A 15,794-nucleotide genomic window follows, 5' to 3' on the forward strand; every position below is an offset into this window, starting at 1 on the left:
TCAATTACAGGGTACATGCGATCTAGTTAAAAAAATACCTGCTTGCACATATTTTTTTTGCCTTGCGATATGAACTACACAGCAGTGCGCATTGCAAGGCAAAATAAACACTGTCTTTTGAAATAGACGTGGTTTTAATTAAAATGTTCAAATCGCACTGTATGTAGGCACCTTAAGTGCAGTTAGCCAAAGTTGGATAGTCAAAACTGGCCATTAGCCTTAAGGCCCATACACACTGGGCGACTGACCTGAAAGCCACTCAAAACAGCCTTTTGAGCGGGTTTCAGCTCAAAGCCGCCCAGTGTGTATGCCCCAGTGGTGAGCGCTGCTGCGTGCTCCCTCATCATCGCCGGGAAAGCCGTTCATCTGCTGGTTATACCAGCAAATGAGCGGCGTTAAGGATGGCTTTGCATAACTCTGCGCTATGCAATGCCGTACTCCCCACTCCGTCGGTGCCGGGCAGGGGGAAAGCCGCTCAGTGTGTATGCACTGAGCGGCTTTCCCCGCAGCAGTGATTGACATCATCGCTGTCCATACACGCTGGGCATAGTCTCCCAGTGTATATGGACCTTTAATCTCACTTGTGCAAACACCATAAAGGCCCATACACACTGGGAGACTTTGAGCTAAAAGTCGCTCAATACAGGAGGTTTGAGCGGCTTTCAGCTCAAAGCCGCCCACTGTGTATGGCCCGGCAACATCGCCAGGAAAGCAGTTCATCTGCTGGTTATACCAGCAGATGAGCGGCTTTCAGGATGGCTTTACATAGCGCTCCGTCGGCGCCGGGCAGGGGGAATGCCGCTTAGTGTGTATACACTGAGAGGCTTTCCCCGCAGTGATGAATGCGATCATCACTGTCCATACAGTGTGTATGGACCTTAAGGCTGACAGACAACACAAAGAATTGTGAAATGCTTACATTGCATTGATAACTGTAGTGGCGCTTCACTCCCTCATACACGGTTTTCCTATACAGACCGGAATTGCTGCATGGTCTAGTTTAGTAGTTACACATCAGCACATTCACCAAGGTGTGAAAGCAGCCAAACCAGATGCAATTATTTTCTTTGAACATAAAACAACTTTATTTTTCTTTGTGCAGAAATACAAGCCAATGTTTTCTTCCAGCAATGGCTGATAGAAATGACGCTCATTATGTGGCGGTATACCTAAATGGATCATAAGTACTCAGGAAGGGGGAAATAAAAAGAAAAGAAAAACATTTTTGAAACAGGTGCAGCAGGATTTTAGAGCTCTTACCATAAAGCAGTTAATAGATAACTTCTAATAACAGAGCTAACCATGTGAGAATAAGGACAAACCATCTCTTAAACAAGAATAGATCTTCAACAGAGGCATGTTATCATCCAAGTCCGCACCCTGATAGATAAGTATGATGACTGAATACAGAGGTCCCAATTACCGGCAAAGACAGTTCACTCATCTCCATCTGCATTATTCGACTGGTCCGATTAAGGATTTAAAGTATAAGCATCTGAAAGATCTTTACCAAGATACAGGTGTTCAAAATAAAAGATGCATATCCTAGTCCATGTGGCAGTACTAGGTGGAGCTACCAATACCATTTTTACACCAGAACTACAGGGTCGCATCCGGGTTTTTGGACTCTGCTCCAACCTAGATGTGACCCGGCAGTTGTTCCGTTTTCCTCCGACATTCTCCTGCATTATGCCAGCGAAGACGGGCCCTGAGCCAGCGCTTAAGGCCCCCATACATTAGTCCGACTTGTCCTAGGGACAAGTCGGACATGATTTCCCTTGCAGCTCCCCGGGAGGGGGACACACGATTAGGCACTTGATGTGCAAAATTTTGCATATGATAAATCTCATGGATTTATCATATGCAGTCCCCGGGGAGCTGCAGGGGGAGAGCCGCGTGGGAGATGCTGGGGAGCTGCAGGGTAAGCTGACAAATAGTCAGCAGGCGGGGGACACTGTGATCCGGGCATGGGGAGAGGCTGGCAGGGGCAGCTTACACATAGGCAGCAGGCGGGGGGACACCGGTGAACCCGCGAGGGGAACAGCTCACGTGTTGGGCAGGAGAACCAGGGCAGCAGCTGCAACTGCAAGGAAGAAAAACCCAATACAAAGAATGGGGAGCCAGTGATTGGCTGAGAGCCCTCTCAGCCAATTGCTGAGAGAGCTCTCAGCCAATCACTGCCTCCCCATTCGTTTGTATTGAAGCTGCGGCTGCCTGGTCCTCCTGCCCAGCAAGTGAGCTGTTCCCCTCACCGGCGTCCCCCCGCCCGCTGTCTGTGTGTCAGCTGCCCCTGCCAGCCTCTCCCCATGACCGGCTGTTCCCTGCAGTTCCCAGGCCACTGACCCTGCCCGGAGACTGCACATAAGATTTAGGAAATCGTATGTGCAGCCGGTGCGATTGCCCGACTCCAATCCGATGCGCACGGGACCGCGCATCGGGTCGGATAGGGTGTCAAAACATGCGATTTGGTGACGATTTCACAGCCCGATTTATCCGAATCGGGTGAAATCGGGCCCAAATCGCATAATGTATGGGGTCCTTTAGAGATGACATCTCAAAGCAGAGGGAAACCGCCAGCCGGGACCCCCACTACACTGACCGACTCGCTAGTGGCAAACCCAGCACCAAGGTGAGCTGCTGGGCTGCCCCCAGCTTCATTCTGTGAGGTAAATGGATGCCGCACACAGGCATCCATTCACCTCCTCCCAGGCTCTGCTGCTGTCTGCATAGTACCACAGACAGCAGCTGTACTCGGCACCTGCCCAACCTCTGGACTGACCGCAGGACGCTGCAGTCTGGAAGTATGGACTCCCCTATTGGTGGAAATGGGTCCCCAGCCTGATGACCCAGGTTACCCATTTACACCCGACTCCTGAGCATTTGCCAGGTCAGACCCCCGGGGAACAGGACCCAGGTTATTTTTCTTTCTTCCCCATTTACACCAAGCCCCGGCCCAGATTGGAGTGGCAATAACCCGGGTCGAGGCTCTAGTGTAAAACAAGAAACATTAGAAATGAAAAGAGAATTTCTGTAGTATATGTGGATATTATGTAGCATCATAATTATATTTAAAATCACTGAACAGTAAGAAAAATCAATAGGATTAAGGCGGCCAGTGCTCCAACTAAAGGGACAAGAGATCATCAACTGATCGCGTCATTGTGCGCAAATTTTACAGGCACCCCTTATTCCTGCACACACGGATGCGCAGAAACACGCAAAAAAAAAAAATCTGGATTTTGGGGTGTCCAAACTAGTGCTTTTTCAGTACGCCCAATACTTTGTATAGTTCGTATTGGACATCCTCGGCACTCAATCCCATCTGCCGAACTGCTGAATATTACCCGGGGACCTCACATGTTAAAGATATATGGGTAAAAGTTCATAAACTGTAGCGCCCCGACAATCATTAAGGTTCACTTGCTCAGGTAGAATTTTTTACATAAAAAGTTTTTATTACTTGCTCAGACTTCTCGATAGATGAAAAAGGTCAGATTGTATGCATCATCTAAAAGGTGGCCATACACCAGAACGAGATTGTATGTATCATCTAAGACAAATTACCAAAGAAAATTTTAAATGATTTCATAACAGACATTTCATTTCATTCCTGCTGTGCACTGTCAATATTTAATCAAAGCCTACCTCCTTGTACAATTATTATTCCTTCATCTTTGTATTGCTAGAGATTGCCCACAGCGTTAATCCTTGTTAGCTGTATTTTGTTTATGCCCAAGCTACATTTATAATAAATCATAATTAAACCACAGGTGATGCAAATAAGCCCCTGCAAACAAAACCCTCCTCTGTAAATAAATGATTAATGTAAGCAGTACAATACCAATAGTAGTATCTAAAAACAGCAGAGGGAGAGAAATACAATAGAGGCAAGCTGTACATGCAAACTCACGCGCCAAGCAACAGATATGATGCGAGTGCCAGCAGTTTGCTGTATGCATAAGTGACAACCTCAACTGTTCAGTTGGCACCTTCGCTACATACAGTACTAAATAAAAGGTGTCCATTGGATGGCCATGAGCACACCGCTCGGAGATGCACACCCAACTCCACACTAAAGAAAATATAAGACCGTTTATACAGCAGCAGTGCTTAAGTGGGGTATTTAATTAGTATTCACGCTAGGCAGTTTTTGCAGGGCACCGCGCCTTGCCCGTTTTGCAGCCCCTACTAAAACCGCCGGTCCCTTTCCATCACCACCACCGCTGCTCAGGGGAAGCCCAATACCAAGGTATGTGCTGAGCACACTCCCTAAAGAAACCTTGGCGGGCACCCACATCAGTGACGTTGGCAGGAAATTGCCCCCTTTCTCCTGGCACACTGCCTTCCTGTGATCCTGGTGGGATCACTATTTAATACCTATTCAATGGGCAAGATGCAGATGGTTTAGTAAGAGCAGCCACTAGAGGTCGCCCAAACATAGCCCCCCAAGAGCTGAAATGTGTGAAAAGTCAACTGTTTGGGCGGGATGTATTAATATACATCGCCGCCCTTCGCGTAACAGCTGCCGCATATCTACTAACATATGTGGCTAGCATCGGGTTGCGGTGTCGAAGACCTCCGCGATACCTGTGATGTGGTCTGCGGGGGTCTCCGTCACCTCCCGGCGGCTGCCAGCATCTCCTCCTCCCCCCTGAAGGCGGATGTCCTCCCGGCTGTGACACCTGGGGGAGGAGATCAAAGGAGGATGGGAATATGGGGGGGGGGGGGGGGGGCGCGCGGACGGCGAAAGAAGCCTATAGGCTTCTATAGGGTATCGCCACCTTTTCATACCCCCACTATCCATGTCGGCGTGGAGTTGATTTGAGATAGTGTGGCGAGCGCAGCGAGCCACTGAGCCCGAAGCGTGGCGAGCCCCGCGAGGGTACGCGGATGACTTCACATGTATTCCGCATCCGCTCGCCACGCTTCGGGCTCGTATTCTGCGTGCGCTCGCCACGCTTTGGGCTCGGTGGCTCGCCACACTATCTAAAATCAACTCAACGCCAACCTGGATAGTGCGGGTATGAAAAGGTCGGAGGACGCGTAACGCTGCGCTCGCCACGCTTCGGGTTGGCGTTTATAGTGGGGGTCACGTTGACAATGGGGGGGGGGGCATTTAACATTGTATGCACCCACCAATAAAAAACCCGCGGCAGCCAATCAGGAGCCGGCCCGTGAGCTTTGATTGGCGGGCAGCCCAGTCACAAGGAAGTGAAGGGATGGAGAGATACCCAGTGTGCTGTGCTCTCCTTCCCTGAGAAGAGAAGCAGCAGTGGCAGCGACACCGGACTGTCCTCTCCCTAGCAGAAGCATCAATGGTGAGTGTGCTGCTGCTGGGAAACACTATGGGGGCATTGCTGGCACTGTGGGAGCATACGTGTTGCTGGCACCGTGGGGGCATTCCGGTTTCTGGCACTGTGGGGGCATACCTGGCACTATTGGGGGCATATGTATATCTGGCACTGCAATATTGGGGGCATATGTGGATCACACCCCCATTTTCATTGGACGCACCCCATGTGGATACACCCAATTTTTGGTGCACGTCTATGGTGCGCACAAGCAGTTATGTATGTGGCTTAGTGTGTCAGGGGCATTACAGTGTGCGGCATAATGTGTAATGGGCAGTATTTAGTTAATAGGCAGATTTTTTTTATTTTAGTACTCTTCGGGTGGTTTATTTTGCCACGAGTAGCTCACACTCCAAAAAAGGTTAGAGACCACTGATCTAGATGATAACCTGATGGTCTATGGTTATGCAGACTGGGTGCAGCAATAGTGACACATGATCGCAGCTGGCAGCATATAACCACACACACACACAGAACACAGCTGGGACATGCTTGCACTATATTCACTATAAAGAGATTGTTAGGAAGTTTGGGGAGTGGTGGTAAAACACCACTCCCCAGACTTCCTATCAATCTCTTTATAGTGAATTCCTCAAACGCGCAGCGCAGACGCTGGACATGCGTATTCTGCAGATAATCGCCCAGTAGCAAAACCGATGTCATATCGTTCAACTCTGAATTAGGCACTAGGTACTTGTGTATTTTGGCGGCGCCCCCGATATCCATCGTGCAATGTTTTAATCGCATGCCATGCACCCGATGGCATGCGACGCGACGTGATTTTTGCCCCCTATGCGATGAAAGATTGTATAAGCACCCTAAAGGGTGCTTACAATGTTAAATGCACGCCAACGCCACCCCCGCACTTTAAACGTGAACCCGAAGCGTGGCGAGCGCAGCGGTACGCATCCTCCGACCTTTTCATACCCCCACTATCCCCGTCGGCGTGGAGTCGAGAATAGAAAGTGTGGCGAGCTTATACAATGTTTAATCGCATCGCATTGCATGCCATATACAATGTCATACAATTTTAAAATTGTATGGCATTGTACAATATCGCGCAATGTCGCATCGCATACCATCGTATGCCTTATGGTATGCGATGCGATGGGCGCCGCCAAACTACACAAGTACCAGGCCCTATACTCAAAAATCACTTCTAGAATAGGGTTTCAGAAATGACTTCTATAAATGTGTTCTCATACAGCTACTGTCAATATGTCATAAGATGCGAGATACCTGGTGTGATCGATGCTATGAGAGGTGTAGCATACCAGCTCTTAGAATGTTGCTTCTTAGAACAATGTCACACATGAGGAACTAAAGAACTTGAAGTGAGAGAAATCTGTAACCCCTGCACGGTTGAGTGGCCTGGGACATTGTGCGCCGTAGAGAGGCTTTTTAGCACGAATGAAGCCACAGTATGAGGACACATCTACATTATAGGTCACCAAAGTTCTGCAGAGCTGAACATAATGGGAAAATGAGCAGCCTCAACCTCAAAATTGCATAAGGGCCATTGAAGTGCTATCCTCATATCTAGCCCCAAAACGTAATGCAGCACAGTGAGTGAGCTGCCAAATCCCATATACTACACAATCATGCAAACCAGTTGATGAAATGACTGGTTAGAACGACTATCATATTGTTCTGAATGATGAGTTCACAGCCTGAAAACAGCTGAAAAGCAGAATGAACAGTTCTCAAACATGTCTGATCCACTGGAGCATTTGTACAGCCAATTTCATGCTGTAAATGAATATTGTCTCCATTCGTTGTGTAGCAAAATGAGGCCCTCCAATCAACATGCAGTCCATTTCTACCCCCAGCTTTAGTTTAAAGAAAATGTGAAATCAGCAATTACATGTTAGATATACATTGTCACCCCAACAATTCCAATTATCAACCCAAATACTATTGGCTGTATAAGGCCTTGTACCCACTGGCATTATATGCATTTTACTTGTACTTTAGGTCGTTTGGCACTTTAAATCCGAACACTCAAGAAATCTTTCCTCCGGAAGACCAAAATAATATATGGGTTATACCAGTTTTCATGTACAGTATATACTGTAGTTATCCAGCTCTGCATCTACAGTCAAACCAGATCAATCCTATCAAGATGACATGATAGGTGGGCGAGCCAACGGTGCAATTCAGTTGCTGCTCTAGTCAGACGCGATAAGCTGCAGGGAGGCATTTCAGCTGGCGATCAGAAGTGTGCAAAAAAAAGTGACCCATTTGAGTCACACCACACACAGCTGTATTATGCCACTAAAACGGGCCTCTCTGGCTGCAATCAGCGTGATAAATAAAACCATCAGAATATTACATCACTTTAGATGAGAGATCAGGAGCAATAAACAACTGAATGTACCCTTAAGGGCCTGCACATGGGGAGATGTTGCTGAGCGATCTGAGCAATGTAGATCACTCAGCACACAGCAATGTGTGCTGAGCGATCTGTCAGGGCCAGTGCTCTCCGGTGAGAACACTGGCCCTGACTGGCAATTAACTAGATTTATCCAGCATGCTGTATCTTAAATCATCAGCGCCGCACATCGCTATGGCCCCTACACAAGGAGCAATGTAAGGTCATTTTCTAAGTGATCTACTGTGATGGCTTAGAAAATGCCCTGAGTTCAAAGTTGTAGAGATCCAAAAAAAGACGCCTCGTATTTGCTGAAGTCTAGTCAAAGAACGTTGAACCTACTGTTTCAGTTCCTAATTAAAAAATGCTCAGACAGCAAGTATTCTAATTTACTTTAAATGCCAAATACTAGTCTCAAAATGACTGCAGCTTTATTTAAAGCCTCGGTTATACAGTATTTAAAAAGGGAATACCATTCATAGCAAGGATGATAAAATCAGCAAACAATTAAGAGACCCCAATTAAAAAAACCTGCTTAGGTAGTCTGGTAAGGGATGGATCATTATTTACCTGGATAGCCACATCCCCACCAGGGAGAACTACTGCAGTTCCACTCCAGGTAGGTATTTGCTATATCGGCTTTGTGTTTGGCTTTTGGTTAATGCAATAGTATCTCGCAAATATTAATATTGTATGTTAACAACATAAATGTAGAAGTTTAGCACACAATATAATTTGACTAACAATTGACTTGTCCATGTGGCAGATCCTTTTACTGTAAAGCAGGAAGTGTAGATCTCAGGTGTGTACAGGTGGACAGGGAGGGGACAGTGCAATCATAAAGACTAACTAGGCTGAACCTTTACAACAACGTACCATAATATGACAAGTACTGTATGATCAGGCTCAATACTACATGCACTTTAACATTTTGCTGTAAATATTGTACATCAAAACATACTGATGTTAAATATATAGTGCACCCCATTACACATTCACCCACATCACATAATGACCTTCCATAACATGGTATAATAAACTGTGATAACGGTCCTACATTCTTCCTGATTTGCCACATTAGGGTCAGCGATGTTGTTATCAGAAAATGCCGGTCCTCGTGACTGTACAACCGCAAGTACTGGCATTCTCCAATCTAGCAGCGCGCTGTTTAGAATTGCTCCCAGCAATTTTCACTACATACCCTACTGAACTGACCCCATTGAGTAGAATAGCAAAGGCTTCCCTTGGCCATGTCTTGAAATATTATATCTTTAATTCTGTAACATTATGGGTTTATGGCTTCATCTAGAACAGGTCTGTCGAACCTGTGGTTCTGCAGCTGTTGAAAACTACACATCCCAGCATGCCTTGACATATTTGTTGCATTCCATAATTGCAAAGCAGTGGCAGCAGATTCTGACACTTGTAGTTAACAGCAGGAGTGCAACAGGTTGGCCAAGCCTGATCTAGAACAAAACACACTTACAGGGCAATTTTGGGGCATTTTCTAAGCATTCTCACTAGATCACTTATAAAATGCCCTATATTGCTCCATGTGTAGGGGGCATAGCAACAGCCTGGGGATTAATATCCAGCATGCTGGATAATCTAAATGGCCAGTCACCGGAGAACACTAGCCCTGACAGATCATTCAGCACAACACATCACTATGTGCTAAGCGATCTAGCATCACTCAGCAAATCTCCCCGTGTAGTAGGCCCCTTTTAAGCAGTGCAGATCAGATAGAAGCTCCATTCATTGGAGCGATTACCCAATTGATGTGCACCCCTAAGCATATCACTCATCACTTTACACGCGCAAGTGTTTATTCTGACACCCATTATTTTTGCACAACCAAAATGTGTGAGAAGCCTGACGTTTCACTAGTTTCTGCTTTTCCCTGAAATAGTGTCAGCAGAGCATGCACCCAATGGGAGCAACGAAATTGTTACAACAGTTGCCTTAACGGAAAAAAAAAAAACAAAACACTGAATAGGCCCCAAAGAGAGATAAACATGTTCTCAGGATACGATCCTATTACAAAACGTGCAGTTTTCTTCATTCAGTAGGTCTGTGCAATACAAATACAGCACAAAGGTGCAGAGGTAACCTTACAGTTCTACTCATTTAAGATCACAATGTGACAAAAATATAAATTGTTGTGGTGATGTTATGAGGACAAATAGGATCAAAATATTATAATCAAATCATTTCTAAAGATATACTCTACAAATAGTGTTCCACATCACAAAAGCAGGAGAAAGGGGATGTCACAAGATCCAGAACTTGGCAAATATATCTCACCAGTTCTGCCATTGTGGGGGTGTAGAATGGTGGATTCTGTTACCTACACTTATTTTATTTAGATGATTGGCATGGACATGCAAAGTCAGCCTTTTATTCTCAAACGGCCTTTACTGCTATCCCCAGGATGAACAATGTGCTATAAGAAACACACATATAACACAGCAACAGGGCATGTGCAATAGTAGGTTAGGCCACACTAGTATCACTGACTGTTGTCAGCAACCAAACCAGCAGCAGGCAGCACAGGAGAGGTGTAGCCCATACAGTACCTGTAATAGTGACATGGTGGTGACAGCATTTCCTGATGTGTCCGCAGTGTGAGGCCTGTGATCCGCAAACAACCGGCACTGTATCACCGCTACTCCCAGGCCTCACACTGCCATGACACTAACACAGGGGCCTGTACACGGAACTAAGCCCCGGACTTTAGTGTTGATCCCTACCCATACCCGGGGCTCTCACCGTGTGCTCGTGCTCATCCGCCCAGGCGCACAGTGCGGACACGCACAGCAGCACCAGCCTGAGGGGCCTCATCCTGTCCTGGCGGCTCGGTGCGGTTATGTCTCCGGGGCTCCCACGGTGGTCCGTCCTTCTGCTCCTCCTCCCGTTGTAGACGCTGCCCCAACTACCGACACCCGCCGCCTCCTCAGCGGCCGCTCAGCCACGTCATCCGGCCACGGAGCTGACTGCCGGAAGTGCCTCACCTCCTGCCAGCATCCCGGAAGTGCACGGTCTGCGTGCTTAGGGGCGGGGCTACCTGCTCTAGCACCTGGGCTGCTGTGGGCATGGGTTACCTACACCTAGTGCTATAGTGCATCACTGTGCTACCTGCCCTTCCATGCATTGCGCTCATGCAATTTACTATATCTCAGTGTGTGACTGTGCATGCACAGATGTGGGTGTAATCTACACACCGATATGCACAGGACTGTTCTAATTTCCCAACACAGCCCTAAAAATTGTCTAAAACACGGTAATCTATTTTCCATGGAATTAAATAACGATGGAGATAAGACAACAACAGTTCACATTCTTGGATTTAGGGCCAGATGTACTAAGCTTTAAATGTGATAAAATGGAGAGTGATAAGCAGCCAGCCAATCAGCTCCTACCTGACATGTCACAAACTGTGTTTGAAAAATGTCAGACATGAACTGATTGGCTGGTTATCACTCTCCATTTTAAAGCTTAGTACATCTGGCCCTTAATCAGTAAAATGAAAATGTAGACAGTGCTACCATCAGAAATTGTTGGGCCCGGGACCCTCCCTATTGTGGCCATCGCACCACGGGCTCAAGCATGTGTACTGCATACCATACGCATGAACAATCATTTGATAATTGCCGGGGTTCCAAAGAGGTGTGAATGTGTCTTAATCTGGCCCAATAATAGAACAAAGTATTTCATACATAAAAAAAACAACAACAGTGAGATAGATCAGTGGCCAGCGAAGGGAGGGCGGGGGGTGTCCTAGGTACCGCATTGCGTTCAATCGTGTGCGATGAGTTGGTACTTTTTTAGTTTCGAGGTTCCTCTGCCCACAGATCGCATCGCATGTGATCGGATCGGACGCGATGCGATTTCCCTGCCGCCGTGAAACTACACAAGTACCTTTTTTTGTTTTAGGGGCTCACTTAATAATTCTAACAGCCTTGCTGCTTGAGCATGCACTCACACAATCTCAGCAGCCAGGGACATAACTAGAACTTCTAAGGTCCATCGCAAAATATTGAAAGGGCACCTTGGGGGAGCAAGAACGAAAACGAAGGGAGTGAGAGACAGACAAAGAGGTGGCAGGTGGCACAGACTCCTCAACCTCCTCAAGAGATTCTTGACCAAGCGGTGGGGATGCTGGTGAAAGAAAACATTCCAATTACAACACATTCCATGCAAAATTAGAACCAGCTACTTATGGCATGGCAAATAATTACCTTCAAGCAAAGAAGCCATGACTTCCGCTGGGGCCTCGCTGTCCATGGTGCTCACGCCCCGGACCTCCTCGACTGCAATGCAGCACTCTGCCATCTCTTCCAGGGGGGTGAGCTTCAGCTTTGATGGCATGGGGCCAGCCCCAGAGGTGTGGCTGTGTTCCCACCGCTGGGTCAATTTCTTCTTGAGGTTCGTTTTGAAGTCGTGCCACCTGCAATCAAAGTTTACATATTAATACATGTCACTCCTCATGTTTGCTGTAGCACCCATTGCAATCTGCAACAGATTACAACATGTGCCTCATGACACCAAACTTACATTATATTAAATTTGAAAACCAAGCCTTAGAAGATACACTCACACTCACCCTACAATAACTATCAATTAAATGACATGGCAAACATGTCTGTGCCTCCAAGCAATGTGACCGCCCATTTAGCAACGCCATCTAACATCTAAAGCAGGCATGTCCAACGTTGGCCCTCCAGATGTTTTGAAACTACACATCCCAGCATGCTTTGCAATAGTTTTAGCATTCTCTAATAGCAAAACTGTGGCAAAGCATGCTGGGATGTGTAGTTTCACAACATCTGGAGGGCCAACGTTGGACATGCCTGATCTAAAGTAAACATTACTGGTCTTGTACTGCTCAAATGTAACACACATGAACTTGCCTCTTCTTAACGTGCTCCGTCTCACGAACTTGTGGAGCCACCGCATTAATCTCCGCCGTTATGTCCTCCCAGATCTTCCATCTCCTTGTGTGTGTCAACTGGTCCTGTGGACACTCGATCCAATCCCGTGCGCAGGGCACCAGGATGGCAAGCTCCTGCGCTTCGAATGCCATGTTTCTGGTAGTTGGTTCCTCTGTTGCCCTATTTCGGCCACGGCCACTGGCACCGCCACTGCCACTGGCACCGCCACTGCCACGGCCACCTGTCGCTGTACTCGAAGTGCTGGGCAGGCTACTCTGTTGGGAAGCCACCTGCTGTGTTCCCAATGATTCTGCTGAGGCTGAAGATGGGCCAGCTGCCGATTGGCCTGATGTAGATGGCCCATCTGGCTGCTGTTCTCCCAATGGTTGGTCTGGGTTGATTGGGACATAGGTGGTGCTGGAGTCCATGTTGCCAAACAGGTCCTGCAACACCTGGTCTTCCTCTGAATCTGAGCCAGCCATGTTTGCAACAACATTGCATTTGTCTAACACACCTTTATATCCTATTTCTGTAATTGGCGTACATCAGCGACACCCTGCGTTCCGTACGGCCGCGTCGACCGTGTGGCGCATAGGCCACGCCCCTAGCTGCGGGAAAAAAAAAAAAACCTGGCAAACTTAGTAAGTCTGATTTAGTAGGTAATTGCAGATTTGTACTCCAATGACCAAATAAAACTGAGGTCACACATGAAATGTATATGTGAATGTACATCTGTACTGAGCACTTGTTTGGTATGTAGTACAAATGACACTAACCATTCCATATTTAAATCCAGTCCACCACTTAGGCAATAGTAATCAGTGCTAGCATCCAAATCACATGTGAAAGGTCTCCAAATTCAGCCTTGATGCTAGCTACATTGCATTCCACATCTCTAGTGTGGGCCAGTAGAAGGTAAGTGTACACATGGCACCATGGCCTAATATTGGGAAAAGGTCTGCCACTATTTGCTATGTTTTTGCTGTATAGCTTTCACTATAATAAAGCTGTTTAGTACCTTGTTGAGTTAGGTGTAAGTGGCTAGTGATGCAGACTATTTCACCTGTTGCTTATACCCATGTTTGGTGAATGTAATAGATTATATATAATGGGTTCCCAACTTATTTTACACTGTCTGTTTAGGAGACAGTAAGTAATGGCATGGTCTGCTCAACTATGCAAAGGTACAGCAAGTGTGGGTTAGCGATGCAATGGGTTAGCCGTCTGTTGTGGCGCATACACGCTGTTACTGTCAAAATGAACAATAAAGTTAATACCAAATATCACTCTGATCAACCAATGACAGGACATGATTGCTTGAATTGTGCCATTGCTAAGATGGCGGCCTATGGCAGAGCAGCACCTTTTTCGCCAGCGGAGCTGAGGACACTGGTCTCCGTTATGGAGACCAGGCTGGGGCGGGCAGGCCCATTTATAACAAACAGGCAAAAGCGTAATGCTTATGCGGTGGCCCGCCGGCGCATATACGCCCGTACACAGGTGCGTAGGACCATTGCTCAGTTGGAGCGGCGATGGTCAGACCTGAGGCGTCGGCAGCCGGATTTGCTCCAGCAAATCAGGGCCAGGATTGCGAGATGTGAGTGTTTATACATTAAATGGCCATTTGTACATGATTGCTTACATGACCTTATTTAAGCCAATAAGGTAACCAGCCTGATCATGAGTTAAACATGGCATACACTATGTCATGAACCCCGGTTCCCGCACTGCTCGCATGCGCCCCTTACCGGCACGCTGGGGTAGTGTCCTCCGTAGGTCAGCTGCCGGCACAGTCGGCAATCCCTGGCGTGATGTCTTTTGCTTCCAAGTCTCCCCTGCGTCACTGTAAGCTCCAGGTGTATTCCCTGATCAAGTTGCGGGTCACATGATCCAGGTAAACTCCATCTCACTTCCTGGTCTGTGTGCTGCTGCTGCGGCTAATTCCATCACCTGCGTCTGATTCCCTAATCACCTGGAGGGATAAATACCCAGCTCACAGTCTCCTCCTTGTCTTGAACAACTCGTCAGTTTTCCTGTGAGTTCTCCAGCGTTAAGCTCCTGTCAAGACTCCCCACGTGCTCCAGAGGTCCGGTTTTCCTGAGTCCGCTGTCACCTGCGTTACTCTCAGCGTCCTGGTCATTCTACTCCTGCCAGAAGTCTCCACGTGTTTCCATCTGCCGTGTGATCCTGTCTTCTCGTGCAGCCCAGGTTACTTGCTCAGTGTCCGGTTATCCGTGGGTTCCATGCCCGTCTCCTCTTGGCTCTCAGGCCGCTCCAGTGATCCCCAGTATCGGCTCCCTAGCCGCCCCAGTGATTCCAGCGATCCCCAGTGATCTCAAGTACCGGCTACTTAGCCGCTCCAGCGATCCCCAGTGATCTCAAGTACCGGCTACTTAGCCGCTCCAGCGATCCCCAGTGATCTCAAGTACCGGCTCCTTAGCCGCTCCAGCGATCCCCAGTGATCTCAAGTACCGGCTCCCTAGCCGCTCCAGCGATCCCCAGTGATCTCAGGTATCGGCTCCCTAGCCGCTCCGGTATTCCTCATTGTCTCCAGTGTCCCCCTGTGTTACCCTCACGTCATCCCCGGCTTCCAGGCCGCATCCCACTACTCTCAAGAACCCTCCGTGTTGCTGTATAGCATTCAGTGCCATCGATCACCATCGATGGTTTTCATACCCCATTAAAGACTCTTGATTCCAAACTCTGCTTAAGTCACAGGGGAACCTGGGCAGAGGGCCGCGACCTGGTCGGCAGTTGCAGCTAAGTCCATATCCCCTTGCGGGGGTCCCTGGTGAATACCACTGTCGGCTTAGACCCCGCGCCTCTACCTTAGGTCTCAGCCAATTCCCTGTGTCCCCGGCAGTTCAGCTCTCTCCTCTCTCCGTGCATGAGCTCCAGCTATCTCAAGCCTCCTCGCTTCCAGTTCCCTGCGCCCTCCACTGGCGCACCCAGGTCAGTGCCGGGAACACAGACAGTCCAGGCCGTGACAGATTGTTCAAGACCGATGGACTCGGCACACGACCATAGTGTGGGGCCAGCGGCGCTTCAAGATGTCACCTCGCGTATAGAGACGCAAGAAGCGACGCAGCAGCAGGTGATTACATACCTCCAGGATGTGTCCACTCGTCTGGATTCCCTCCA

The 15,794-nt window shown here is 48.0% G+C and overlaps 1 protein-coding gene across 1 annotated transcript in view; it reads right to left on the reverse strand.

Moving 5' to 3' along the window:
* Positions 1 to 10,757, reverse strand: part of TM9SF3 (transmembrane 9 superfamily member 3) — a 46,025-nt gene extending 35,268 nt beyond the window's left edge. The window contains exon 1 of the mRNA XM_083148879.1: positions 10,492 to 10,757. Within this exon, the coding sequence (XP_083005005.1) occupies positions 10,492 to 10,563 (72 nt within the window). The 5' untranslated portion in view covers positions 10,564 to 10,757. The remainder of the gene's footprint in view (positions 1 to 10,491) is intronic.
* Between the last annotated feature and the right edge of the window lie 5,037 nt (positions 10,758 to 15,794).

Source organism: Crinia signifera, chromosome 6 (assembly GCF_055691185.1).
Source record: "Crinia signifera chromosome 6, ASM5569118v1, whole genome shotgun sequence".
Classification (NCBI taxonomy): Eukaryota; Metazoa; Chordata; class Amphibia; order Anura; family Myobatrachidae; genus Crinia; species Crinia signifera.